This window comes from Varroa jacobsoni, unplaced genomic scaffold (assembly GCF_002532875.2).
Source record: "Varroa jacobsoni isolate VJ856 unplaced genomic scaffold, vjacob_1.0 scaffold_440, whole genome shotgun sequence".
Lineage (NCBI taxonomy): Eukaryota > Metazoa > Arthropoda > Arachnida > Mesostigmata > Varroidae > Varroa > Varroa jacobsoni.
Genome location: NW_019213342.1, coordinates 107,200 through 122,043, shown reverse-complemented (window position 1 = coordinate 122,043; position 14,844 = coordinate 107,200). Strand labels below are relative to the sequence as shown.

General features: G+C 42.0%; 1 protein-coding gene across 1 annotated transcript in view; it reads right to left on the bottom strand.

Moving 5' to 3' along the window:
* LOC111260451 (uncharacterized) overlaps positions 1-14,844 on the bottom strand; it is a 108,484-nt gene that overhangs the window by 16,779 nt on the left and 76,861 nt on the right. The window contains exons 4-7 of the mRNA XM_086968334.1: positions 14,417-14,648; positions 12,773-12,922; positions 12,275-12,343; positions 2,619-3,874 (exon numbers count right to left, since the gene is read on the bottom strand). Coding sequence (XP_086824460.1) covers positions 2,619-3,874; positions 12,275-12,343; positions 12,773-12,922; positions 14,417-14,648 — 1,707 coding nt within the window. The remainder of the gene's footprint in view (positions 1-2,618; positions 3,875-12,274; positions 12,344-12,772; positions 12,923-14,416; positions 14,649-14,844) is intronic.

The window sequence follows — 14,844 nt, the reverse complement described above, 5'->3', positions numbered from 1 at the left end:
TTTCGATTGCTCATATCTAAAGAGCATCGACACAAGCTACAACCAAACTTCTTAACAAGACATATATATATATATATGCAATAGAAATGTTATTGTAACAGTAAGCGAGTTAACTGGCGCTACACACACCGTATGAAGATAAATCTATTCTCGTTTGTTTCGAATCTAGGAAACATAATATAATGTCGAGTAGCGAAGTTGTGGAGTCGATTCGGTCTGGTGCGTGAAGCCTACAGGGTCGAAACTTGTTTACAAACAATTTGGCCGAATCTGTCGATGATTACCGCTAGTGTAAGATATCAGCTTACCACAGGTTGATCAGACCTCTCTATCTGTCCAAATAGAGTGCATACATGCTCATTAATATAGAACTACCTTGTCAAATGTCGATCGTCTTAACAATGCTATGTTTCTTGTTTAACGTTATCAGAGAACTTGTAGTATTGTTGTCCACTAACAATATATTATGGATAATAGGCTACCGGTATCTTACGTACATTTATATTACGCCAGGAGAAATTGGACCACCAAAGCAACCGGGTCCTGAACAAAACATCTGCTAAATATTGCTGGCTGTCAAATGTCAGCAAAAGCCATAGCGGACACAAAGGTCGCCTCGTTGTAGGTTGACAAATAATGTATTGTCAGCAGACTCATGTGTTGACCGTCTAAGCGAACTGACGCCGCCACCTAGCACTGCAACATATTGCACTCAACTTCTTAGCTGTGAGCTGAAAAGTTGAATCGCCGTACTAATTAGAGAGTTAGTCTCAACTTCCGATGCTAGCAATACCCGGAACAATCCCATGCGTTTGTTATCAATTCGTTGTGGTAAAAAAAATAGCGAAACCTGACCAGAATCTAACCTCTATGGTCCCACAAAATGGGCTAGCTCTTTTCGGTAGTGTTTTCTGCCATTGTGTGCTATGCCGTATCGAACATCTGGATGCGTTTGTGCAAACCCTATGTATCAATGAACGTAGAAACAATACCACATCTATTACGGGCTTCGCATATCGGATCTTATCTTCACTTCCGTGGTTCGTTATTGCAGTGTCTACGCATTTTGCGGAGAATTCGGCCATGAAAGTCTTCTCAAAAAAGCCCATTTTCTCAATTGCTTTTGTTCTTGTTTGCCGGAGGCATTTACTTCGCAAACATAGTGTCCCGGAATTAGCCTATACTTGTCGTCATATGATATATGGGACTGCGCTTTTTAACTAGTATGACATTCTCCATACTGATGAACGACTGTATGACCGCGGAAAGCGGGTTGTGTCGACAGGCGTTTGCGTGGGGAATTTTTATAAAAGCGTATCTGCTTGGCGCGGGCCAAGGATACATCTTGGTAACCATCGTCGCTATTCACCAGATGTCGTTTACTATGCTAAGGTTCCAGTACCTTTCACACGTTTGTACGCTTATTGCTCCCACATGGAAGGGTGTGCTGAAAATTGCGCAAGAATCAACGTAGGACCAAGAAGAGTAAATTCGAAGTGAAGAAAAAAGTTAAAAATGGCATCAACAGCGCTAGTGGAAAGTGTCATCAAAAACCGTGAATCAGAAAGAAAATCGTGACAAAATGGACAACAAACAAGTGGATAGTAATTGTGATGATACAAAAAGTACACAAAATCACGTTATTACTCATACAAATGAAAGTCATAGCAGAAAAAGGAGTAAACCGCCAAAGAAGTCTAGTGATCCCGTGTCACTCTGGACAAAATTAGGTCACATGCTACGGCTGTCTGGCGGCCTGCTCTTCTACCTCAGTCTTAGACGCGTGTCCGAACTGAGTGTAACCTGGGAATTCCCTCCTGTGTATCTCACGCGTCTTAGTTTTAGGCCAATGTTCGCTAGAATGGGTTTCACGATTTCTACGTACTCGGCGCAGGTATCCTATTCACTTCTCTGATCGCGTCCCTAAAAATAATCGGATTGTGTTTACGATAAACAGGCGCCGTTACAGCTCATCCTACTCATCTACTTCGTACTGGGTGCGCTAAGATCAGTCACAGATTCTGTTCTAGCACCACTTGCAACGTATGCCATAGTTACGAACAAAATTCTAGCGGTTGTCAAAACCTGTATGGTTTTATATTTTCTGCAACAAAACGCTCAGCTACCAGCCAAAATGCGGCTTACGCACATTGGCTTGTTTGCAGCAGCCGACAAGGCGGCTACCTGTATAATGTATTGAGCCACCGATTCAGCCGTGGCAACGACAGGAGTCCGGAAAGACGCCATCGTACTTGCTGAAACAATAGCCATTCTTGCGGTGACCGCAATGAGAATATAGCAAAATAAGTAATTCGGTGGACATCCAACTGAGCGCACCAAATTCAACTGAGTGTATACCCTTTCTAGCCTGGTTCTCCTCATCGTGTCCGACTCTGAAGTATCTTGTACACGACTACGGAAGCTAACTAGAAACGTCTGACATGGAGCGACATGACTGCGTTAGAGCAGTGTAATCTATGAGCATCTGCAGCTGACTAGCTAAAATTCGTTCAGCAGTTGGCAAAGAAACTTGATAAAATACAAACATGTGAATGACGCCGTTACGATTCTCTCTAAATACGGGTTTTATTTTAAGAATGATGGTAGTAACAACATGCCTGAACACGACGATGGTCTCTCCATTTTCCTCGTAAGCTAGTGCGGCCGTGAGATGGTCTTGGCCCCCCCAGAAAGAATCAGCCTTTGGTGTAGATCGGTCCCTTGTATAGTAATCGTAGACACGACTCAGATTACCGCGAGCGACGCCCATTACGATATCGGTGCAATCCATGGCGTGGAAGTCTGCTCGGGGTGTATAAGGTGTTTTTTTCGGGTAGTTCTTTTTCGCTGGAGCGGAAAATGAGCGGCCGGTGGCAGTTGTAGTCTTTAGATTGCTAGATGGTCTGAGTTCAAATTTTGGTTCAGGCTCTGATTTAGGCTCAGGCTCTGATTTTGGCCCAGGCTCTGATTTTGGTTCAGGCTCTGATTTTGGTTCAGGCTCTGATTTTGGTTCAAGCTCTGTCTTAGGTTCAGGCTCTGTCTTGGGTTCAGGCTCTGTCTTGGGTTCAGACTCTGTATTGGGTTCAGACTCTGACTTGGGTTCAGGCTCTGACTTGGGTTCAGGCTCTGACTTGGGTTCAGGCTCTGATTTTGGCTCAGGCTCTGATTTTGACTCAGTCTCTGATTTCGACTTGGGCTCTGACTTGGGTTCAGGCTCAGACTTTGGTTCTGGTTCCGATTCAGGTTCAGGTTCTGCTGAAGCAGAGGGTTCGGATTTGGGCTCACGCTCTGAAGATGCAGAAGGTTCGGGTTCTGATTTAGGTTCAGGCTCAGATTTGGACTCAGGTTCGGGTTCGCTTTTGGGTTCCGTATTGAACCCAGGTTCTAAGTGTTCATCAGAGCGGGCTTCATCGGATTGTTCCAATGATGAAGGTTGAGGTTCTGACTTAGGTTCTGGCTCGGATTCGGGCTCTGCGTCACTCTTAGGCCCATGCTTTAAGCTAGGCTCGGGCTCACTTTTGGGTTCAGATTCGTAAGTAGGCTCCGGTTCAGGTTTGGGTTCAGATTTAGATTCCTCTAAGGAAGGTTCAGGCTCAGGTTTGCTGACAGATTCTTCATTGGGTGTAGGTTCTGGTTCCGATCTGAGTACGGGCTCAGAAGAAGCTTCTTCCGAACTTCCTTCCTCTGAACTGCTTGTCTCCAAATCCTCTTGAGGCTCGACCTCTGCTTTGGGTTCCGCTTCACGACGAGTACGGGGGGATGCTCCGATCGTTGGGAATGCTTTACAATCTCGCGAAATACCTTTTGGCCTCCAACCAATAGCGGCATAGCTATTTCCCTTCACCTTCATCACTATTTCGATCTCGGCCTTATCCTGAAATGGCAATGAATCGCAAAAGAGAAACAATGAACGAAAGTTCGGCAAGTCTTTCGGAAATCTTCCAAACTAAATCTGGTATATAATACACTGCATTTACTGCAACTAGATAATTTCAAATGTACGTATCTTATTTATGCAAGAGCTTCGACGCTTGCATCATCCTTGAGTTCGAGTTTTGACAAAGGCACTTAATTGGGTATTTCATTTTCTATTGAGCACGCTCACAGGCACATTATCCTAAGTAGAATGGTTACGTTAAGTTATACCATTTTATTACAAGCTGTTTGTACCGTAAATCACGACGTGGCCACGATCGGCGTGTACATTCGGAATGCATTGGTGTTCGAAATCAGAAATGTTTTGCTAATCTAGTTTTTTATTATTTCTATCCTGTTATTATGTCTCTCTTATACATCTTCATACCATCTAAACGTAGGACAGACCATACTTTTGAACAAACTGTGAGCTTCAGAGACACTGACGACATAAAAAGGTAATTGACAAGCAATATATGGCAATATATGTTATAAAGAGCTATACTCCTGCGGGTATCTTGCTCTTTTGGAATAGTAACTACAGCGATCGGCATGTTTCGTGTCATTCCTCCGGTCAGGTGTGACAATAGCTTCTAACCCGGACGTTTTTCTGCTTGCTACAAAGCAACCCAACACGGATTTGCTACGGATCTGATAAAAATGATATCGTCTATAGTTTGAGCAGTAACTTTCGTGATTTATGATAATATGGTGGTAATATGGTTAAATAGAATAGGACACACGAAATTTGATTGCCAGATACATACGGACTGAAGTCAGTCATTTGGATTCACCAGCGTTTGAATTTTCTCTAGTCAAATCAGGACATATAATATCGCAAGTAAGATGGCGTAAAAGTAGAACTTTGACCAAAATGTCAGTAGGTACATTTTGTTTTATATGAACTTCATCACACAGTCCGTTTTCATGCGTGCATTAGATACGGACAGAAATATACTTTACTAAATATCATACTCCATACATAGATCGAGATCTCTCGTTTATCTTCATTTAGAAACGGCGAGAATAAGACAGAACAATACAAAATACCATTTGACCCTGCTAAGATTCATAGTATGATCCAAACATTGCCAAACACATAATAGCCGCTTCGACTAATGGAGGTCTACATGATTCTGGGTATATGACTTCAACGGAAGCCTCATTTGGCTGATGGCTGTCAGTTTTTGAGGGTATGATTTTTTTCGCAATGGATACTGCTTAATAAAAAGTGACCCTTTTTGGTTATGTTTGATAGAAACTAGAAGTTATATTAGTTGTTTTGCAGAATCACAGTTTTTTTTTTAACGAAAGTTGCGATTTGCAGGATACCGAGTCTGTGCAGTCTGACGAAGCATGCCGAATTTTCATCACGAATTAGAAGCTGACATTTTTTTGTGCTAAACTGTGCGTAACAGAACTGGATCTTTTAATTGAAATGTCTTAACCAAATGAATTCTATCGGAAATCTGGTTTAGTTTATTCAGCTAACAATGCCAGTGAAATCTGGCTCATCATTAAGTTAAAAAATGTTTACCACTGAAAGCTGACTGCTTATTGTTCATTTCTGATTATTCTAAGTAAAGAGTTGCGCCTAACTGTTCACAATTTTGACGCGTTGGTCCCGTGTGCCAAGCTGTTGCAAATTTAACTCAGAAACTTCGCCCTGCACCGCCTCACTGTGAATTCATGGTCTGCAAACAGTCATTGCACGCAGAGAAAGGCTTGTCTATTCATAGGTGTACACGGATTGTGATCCTTGGCTCTGACTCTGAAAACTCAGAACTAGACTCAGAATAGAGAAGAGGCCGTCAAATGATCAGAAGTGCCAATGGCCCGACTTAAGTATGCCGTATAATAATTTATTTGACCATCAAATTTACAAGTATAACACCGTAGCATGTGCCCAATCAGGTTACAACCACAGCTTTTCAGTTTTCGACCTTATCGCCTACTCTGTCCTGTGGGGGTAGCTGCCTACCACGCTTTGCCCAATGCTCACGGATCAACCGATGCCTGTGTTAGTAGTAGTCTTCTGGGATTTACGAACGGCACGCAAAGAAACTAATTCGATTTATGGCGAAGTAAGAGGATCGGGATCGAGTTAGAGTGCACTATGTTATCCCTTTTTAAAAAGGAACGGTTGATTCCGGTAGAGTGTTATAAATTTTTTCTCTCAACACGTACATTATCAGTTAATGAAATTCATCTGAAGCGATAGTAATCTGCTATCACCGTCGTTTGAAGCTTTCTGCACTGACATTCTCCATTAAATCCTTCACTAGTAGTTTTTCATAACAAGTATAGAATAGCTATTAAACATCTGGGTAAACAGAAGGTAAAGGTCTGATTGTAGCAAAAACAAACTTACTCCCTTTTCAGGGTTGTTTCTTTTCTTTAACTTACATATACTGGGGTATTTAACAGGGTAGCCTAACTTTAACAGCTGTTGTGTTTGATATAGAAACAGGTGCAAATAGTTACCATTTAAACGGTCTACAAACGGGACAGTGTGGACAGCTCGATGCCAGTTTTCTTAGATTTCTTGGACGGAGTCTACAACATTAGCTGGAAGTCTTTCTAATAATACCCTTCCCGGCAGCCCAACAGGTTATTTGCAGTTTCACTTGCTGACAGACTATCCAGGCAAATAGATCCCGCGATCACAGCTTGCCTTCGATTTCCATGAACGTAGCAGACTTAAGCCAGCTACATCCCCATAATGAAAGCTTCTCTCCAGCTTGGCGCGAAACTTGGTTGGCTAGTCCCAATACACAGCTATCGACCAGGGTATAATGTATCGAAGAAGCAGGTATCGATGGGTTCGTTTCAGGCTTTGTGCTGTTCTATCTCTATAAAAGCAACTTCCACAACCGGGAGACTGCATGAAACAAATCCCTGCTATTGACAACTCCTGGGGCATAAGGTATCGCCAATGTTATAATGCGAACAGAGGTATAAATGTATGTACGCAGGATATTGCGTAGGGATTTTTTTTAGACGGCTGACTTTTCCCTCTATGCTTCTGAGTCTCTGTTTCTGTTTGTTATCACCGGAAAGCCGGTTCCCAACACGAAGCGAAGTGTGGCTATGATCGGGCTCGAACCTAGATCAAAACGTATCCCAAAACATTAGCAAGCAAATACGTTGCCCACTAATCTATCAAAGGAACTTCAGCACATCTAAAGTAGAATAGTTTACAATTACTTTGTCTACATTGTTTTGCTGGATGTAAGATTGCCCTCGTGTAAACCGATACGGGTCCTAACGTTGTATACCAAAGAGTTTCTCAAAAGACACGTTTTCATCAGGCTATAAATCAAAATATAAAGTTCATTATCAGGTCTTCTGCTGGTTCAAGTTTCCTCTAAACAAACGCATCCTTCATTAAGAAAATCACAGGTTAGCGATTGCCTCATCTATTACCGATCGTTACCATAAAGTGGTTGTGCGAAACATTCCGCTTAAAAAAAGGCCGACATTGCCATTTAATTAAAAAATTAATTCATGGTACTCAAATTGGAAGCAATTTGGCAGGTAGCTAAAGATCTAAACTTTATATTTTCAGTCAGTGAAGATTACCTAGATACTCGGAAAGCAATGCTAAACATAAGTGATTGCTCTGAGCAGTGTTTCTAGTTGTGCTATCATGAATTATGTATACCCAACAGCACAACAATATTATCATCTTCGTTTATCCTGTCATTCTTCATTCTGTGTCGTCTGCTCTGTTAAGCAAGCAAATTTCATCTACCTAAAACGTTCATGTCTCACATACCCCTATTATTTATGAAATTGCTTGATTATCTTCACCACTGCACTGCAACCCCAGCGACCGTCACCGCTGCCTATTATCAATGTCCTATTGTGCTGTAGTATGACTACGGCATCATCATATGCGAGTTTCTATTCTTCGCCTGGTGTCGCTGTGGTTCTGGCCCCATATATATATATATTTAATCTGAGTAGATTCAAACAGGTTTGCGGCCATCATGTGTGAAGGTCGATCGTTATTTCATTCGACGCGAAGCATTGTTTCTCTGGCCCACTCACAAGATTTTTGCAAGATTCGTTCGTCAGCTGGCTGTCTATTATAGTTTAAAAAAAAAAGTACAAACGATGTTCATGCTACAGTACAAAGCGTTCCTGCCAGCATTGTAACGGCGACGGCGTAATAAGGTTCATAGTCTCTAGCAACTGTTGATGAAAGCGATGCGGGTATTCGAATCGTTCGTTCAAGACGTGGGAATTAAGATCCGCAACACATGGATTCTGTCGCACGGCACGTCAGCAAGCAGACGCACAAAGGGCGTCTGTCACGCTTTGGTGCTTGTTGACACGCCACAGAGATGACTGAATAGATAGAACTTTGACCAGTTATTATAACGCCATGCTATCACTGCATGGGTTGTTTGTCATGTTGACAAATCGATAGCCTTATCGATAATGTTTGTAGAGCATCAGTGAATGAAGGAAAACGTTAGGTAAGAACTGAAGAAAAATTAGTAACGATAAATAGATGATCAATGGCTTATTGCATTCCATAATAGTCTGACTGAAAATTGCGCACGCGTCTGCTATCGTAGCTGACAAATTTTGGTGAAGATCACTTGGTATAACAAGACTTCAGTTATTACCATGAACAGTGCCTGATCCCTTCTCATTCAGTTTGCTTCTGTGTACAGGATCACTGAGTGTAGCGCGTGTGAACGTATGGAAATTTTGTCTAAAAGACTTTACTGTTATTCCGCATGGCCCGTATAAAGGCGTACAGGTTATATCGACGACCCCATGGCAGGTCACGAACGACCTGACAAATATAAATTTCGAATATTATAGCTTGAAAAAGAGAGGCACTTACATAACGAAAGCAGCAAAAAATACTACTTGACGGTGATGCCGTGCTTAGCCTTTTGATATTATGTATCTCTAGCATGATGATAAGGGCATCCTTTGTTCTCATCATAACTACGTTGCACATAAACAAGCTCACATGAAAGTAAGTAAAATATGCATTTGGAGTGTGCAGAGAGAAAAAAACTGCGAGTGAGAAAGCTTTTTATGTACTTAAAAGTTCTGCCCAGAATATCAATAGGTCAATTGCAAAAGTGCAAGATTTTAGAAACCCATTCTCAGCTAGCCAACGTAAATGGTTCAACATGCGCCCCAACAGCATAATACTCGAATTAGTAGATATTTCAGTTTGTGTATGGATATTTCCTATAGCGCTAGTAATCACCAATAGTGATTACTTATTCTAGCGAACGGACCACCTGATAATTCTAATACTAGATCAGCACTAGCTGGCGAAAATAATTAAGAGCTAAAGCGAACAAATCGGAATAAACGTACTATCCTATTCTCTCCGTAACCGCATACAATTATATTGGATAAACGTTTGCCGTCCAAGGGCCGATACACGCAAAATAGGTATGCCCCTTTTCCAGTGTTGTAAACTCATAGGCTTGTCATAATAGAGCTAATCTTGCTTCACAAATAATATGGTTTTCCTTGAATATTGAAGCCTTCGATAACATTAGATCTCTCTGTAGGCTAATGAACAGAAGCGTACGGAGCTTATGTAGAGGCACCGTACTGGCGACTGGTAGCGCCATCTTTGTTAAATGCGTAACATCCGCAAGAAAAAAAAACTGATTTGAAAACGCCTTAACATGATGAGGTAACATGATGATTACAATTAGAGACATGTTAACGTCCACGAAAGAGGTCCTACGATTGCGAGCTCGGTAGGTGTATCGCTTTTCAAAGCCAGAAAATGGGCAAAATTGTATATTGTTCTCAGGCTCAATTGTTAGCATTGCAGGCTACGACCGATCCAGGCAGCGAAGGGGAGCCACTCTCGCGAGGAAGTACCAATCAGGTCATCGATCTAATCAATATGCATCTTTGATGTCTGGCATGGTAAGTGCACATGAATCATAACTGCAACGGGCCCCACAGTCGCTATCGATCCCTCGATCGTCATCGACAATCCTGTAACTAACTACACATTAATGTTATCCCTGTCGCCTGAGTCCGTCTTATATGAATCAGCACGTTTAGGCCACGGCAGCGGTGATAAAAATCGGAAAGGAGCTAAATCGCTTTTGTTGTCGTCCTTGTTCTACGAACATGACTAGATGACAGATACCCAAGGTCGACTGACAGATGAGTCTATGTACAAAAGATCGGTGCCAGCATCACAACAACCCCCCAAATCTGTCGCTCAATCTGGAATCAGCGTCAAGCTGCGCCGAAAACAGCGGTCCAAATAACATTGCGATTACTATTCGTGCCATGCTGTACACCGTAGGGCTAATCTCGTCGGTGACTATTCGTCAATCAGCAGTCATCGTCGGACGACAGCTAATTCTCAGTTATAATCATTAGCAGTAAGGAGTATCGACTGATAAGCCAATCCCGTATTGCCCATCGTCACAATATTTTTTTGCGAAAGCATTTTGTACATAGAATCAACCTACTCCTGGCCGATTTCAATGGAGGGAATAAGGAGTTCTACTGCCCAAATCGACGCCCGTCGCTTTCGATCCTTTGGCTATTCTTTGACGGGTAAAATTCTTGTATGAAAATTTAGCTACGAACCGTTTTGTTGGTCAGAATGGCAACAATTGTGCACGGTGATGTATATAATACTAGGTTGTGTAAGTGCGAGGGACGAGCGACCTAGTATAAAAAAATGAAGAGATAAAAAAAAAAAAGATGGTATTTAATGATGTAGTAGTGATGTAAAAATACCCTCCGTCGGCTCGTCGCAATCGTCGTCGCTGTAATAATTATTACGCGGTACGGTCATACGATAATGCTAATAGCAGTTGTTTACAGTAATGCTATTAACTGTGTAGACAGGGCCGGCAGGAGGGCAAAAGGAAGGCTATCCGGGAGTGTAGCGTATAGTCGCGTAAAGTGACGCATCGAACACTGCCGGCGACAAAGACTTCACTAGTGCTGATTGACACGTTATCAGTCGAGCTAGCGATGAGACAAGCGGTCCGTATCGTTCTCTCCGTCTCTGTTACTGCCGTATCGGCCACTTCAGTCTATCACTGGTGCGCTGTCGAGTGAACAAACCGCTATACACATCTCATTATTCATATCTAGATTTGTAGAGGTGTATTTATACTGTATGGCAGTGTTACGGATGACGATTTCAACAGTGACGACGACCTTGACGACAGTGCCATCAGCGGAAGACCAGCAACCGATCAGCGATAATACAAGAGCTATATGTCGTCATCGAACTAAACGCGAATCGCATATCGGGGCGGTGTTCCTTCGTGTAGCAACTAACTTCAAATAAAGAGGCATCAAACGAGGTTGGTTGACGAATCGGGTGGTTGTCTTTGGAAGAAGCTGTCGCTTCTGGTTGTAGACGATTTATCATCCTATAATATTATAGGGCTACAAGTAGAATGCAAATAAAGTAGATGTACGATTCAAAGGAAAGCTAGGCGAAACGAATCGTTCGATTGGTTAGATTTCTGTGAACGGGTAACATAAAGACACTATATATACGATTTTGTAACAGACATATTTTTGGTGATGGAGGGAAATCTTATAGCCATTTTATACTATGTTTTTTTATTTTTGTAACGCCATTTTCACTGCAAGATAGCATAGCTCAATCAATATAGACCATATATAATAAGGTCCGTTTATGTTCAGTCGGTCCGTCAACTGCTAAATTAACACCTGGACACTTTGTTATAGCTAAGTAACTTCGTTTCTGATTCACGTGGCTAATAGCTGCCACCATAGTCCTTTACGTCATTGTTTTTCTGGGCAAGGACTCTAAGAACTTAGATGGCTTTGCCTGACTTTCACACATTTTATGAGCTCTTGTGTTTTAGCCTAGTTTTGAGGAACTTTAAGTTCTCGTAGACGGATTACATATTACCTGCGTAAGAGGATAACAGCCATAAATCGAACAGCTATCTCTTGTCAATAAACATGGGCATACTGGGGCCGTATTGAACTAGTTTTGACGCGAGCCTTTGCTAGTTAAAAAAAAACTTCGAACATGAGCATCAAGTGTATCGAAGCAGCCAGTATTTTCGATATGTCATAGACCTGCTTCTGTCTAGTTTATAGAGGTTTATGGTAAAAACAATGATAAATCCATATTAATCGACGGGTGCTACAAGCACCGGTCGGGCGTTCCTTCGGAAGTCACCAGTTAGCCTAATTTAACTCTATCGATCACCTAAAGATCAGACGTTTCGACGGAGCCTTTTTATTGGTTCTGTATACAAACATGAATAATAAAAACATTCTAATTTTCCGAGTGATCTGAAACCCTGTCTTGAATGTCCGGTTTGAGGCAAATTGACGAACGACTTACCTCAAGGACTTTCCAGTAAAGCATAAACTTATCAGAGAGTCGCTTCGAGTTGTACTCGGTCAGATCCACCTGAAACAATCCAATTGCGCAATTATGTCTATACCCTTTTTAATTTTAGCGGTAAAACTTTTTCAGTGCTGTTCTATTCACCATCTTGCTCGATATTTTTCATTATAATATTGTGCCTTTTACCATAATAGACAACTTTGATGTCCACCCTATTATGTTTATTTCAGATGACTTTATCTAGGCCTATGATGATGTGATTACATATGTTTTTACACACACTTGTTGCAGTCAGCTGGACTACTCAGCATTTGCATATGGCTTATCAGTGACTTACCTTTGAAACTAACTAATAGTTACAGTAGGATGAAGTGATGCAGGACTGATAGGTTCGGAATATGCAAAAATAAATGATCTCCGAAGAACAATATAAAATATCAGGGTTCCGGCAATAAATATTGAGTGATTTATTGAGCATCGAGAAAAATTCACCTTTGCAGGACCATCTATATCTGATTGGCGACCGCATTTTGCTCCGTACCATCCTGGCTCGCAGAAACATTGCATTTTCGGGTATGTTGTAGCGTCAAGATTGATGCATTTACCATGTGAGCCACAGTCGGCATCTTGCCAGCATTCGTCCTATAAAAAACACGCACTATTTTATAACAGGACGAGCAGAAAACATTAGCTAAATGATGAGTATGTACGAAAAATGAGCAAAACATTGTTTGTGGAATTGTTTGCACAAAACACAATAGACTAATATCGACAATTCGAAATCACTATTACGGGACTAGTTGTTTCTTTTCTCTTTGCCTATGCGCCCATCTCTTCGTCGACTTGGCGCCTGTTTCAGCGGTACTAGTAATCAATGTGGTCTTCGGCAAACTTCACGCTCTCCATTTCCGACAGGCGTATGCAGAGTGGCCATGTTGACCGACGCCCAAGTTAGTACGCATTGAAACTATCGGCTGCTGACTGATGGCGAGACGGTCTGCCGTTCGTACGACGGTCGCTCGGTTGTCTATCGGCGTGCCATTTGCGACTGTCGGCCCACACGGCATCTGACGCTGACAAAACGCTGCCGTGCAGAGTTTGGGAACTAACTGCTGTTTCTGCTGCTTGAATAGCATTGTCCGTGACTTTGACTATCGTTATTTATTTTGCCAATAACCGAACGCCTATGGCAGCTGTAGCGGCGGTATCAGCGGCAATCTGCAGTTGAATTACGGCCAATGGACTAACGAACACCGGTTCTTTTCAAATTTTCCAGCCTTGGTCTATCTATAGATAGACATAGGCCGGCACAAAGCAATATCCGAACAGAACCATATGTCGTTTTTGCCGTTACTACCTGCACTGTTGCTTGTCTTGTAGGAAAACAAATATTTCAATATCTCCCCTTTGGATTGTATATAAATGAATGCGTATACACAAATTCGTCATATTATCAGTGCTAAATAGAGCTAGTAGAAGCCCGCAGATTTTTTCCTATAACCAATGCTGCTACAATTCGGAAGTAACGAAAGTATCAATTAGAACGATTCTAATCAACATGTTAGTATAGGTAGGGTTGCTCTGCAGCGTGCCTATATGACTGCAGTATAAGTAAGTGGTGCTTACTAGAAATGCATTCGAAAAAAAAAATGTGTGTAATTTATAGTATCACGACATTTTTGACCTCATAGTCAGATAATATGGCGGGCATGAGTTGAACATTGCTCAACAGTCAATAAATACGAGTAGACTTCATATATCCGTTAACTACACAGAGATGGGTTATTTCTTATTCCAACCGTGGATCTAGCTTGTGGTTCGGTTGAATGTAAACATTACGCCATCGCATAGCCACCAGTTATCAGGTTGAAATGGGATGGTTCCGCTACTGTAGAGTACTAATTCCTACAATATCAGCAGTCTGAGATGACGTAACTACGGAATCTAACAACGTACACCTACAGATTAACCGTGAAATTGTTAGTTGATGTTCAATTGAACCGTAGTAGTCGCAAGCCCTTTCAGGTATAAGCTTGCTTCGTTTGATTTAGAACAATGCTTCGTACTTGATTATACAATGTATGACACACTGTTGTTAATGCAGCTGTTTGACTCAGTCGATGATAGCGAACTAACCTTGTATTGGCAAACGTTGCCTGAGTACAGATGTTCACAGACGCAGTGTCCTTTCTCAATACGCCCCCGGCCCGAACAGACAACATTGAACTCCTGCACCGAGATTAGGTCAATATCGGCACAACTCCAAAACAAATAGCTTTTACCCCATTCTCCAGCTTGACGCACGAGTCTAATTGTGCACCCCTTGCAGGGCAAGGAGCGTGGCAGCTTTACAGTCGATGCCTGCGCGCTGTCGAAATGAAGCCATCATGATGTTAGTAGACGAAACGGAAGCGTAGTATCCTGATTTCGAGTTAATATTAGCTATTCTGGCCTTCCAAACTGGCACTGTACAGTTTTCCCCAGTTGTCCTTTGGCTAGCTGATGTCCTTTTTAGGGAAAATACTTAAGCTACAATTGATAGATCGTTGAGCTCTTCGGGTAGC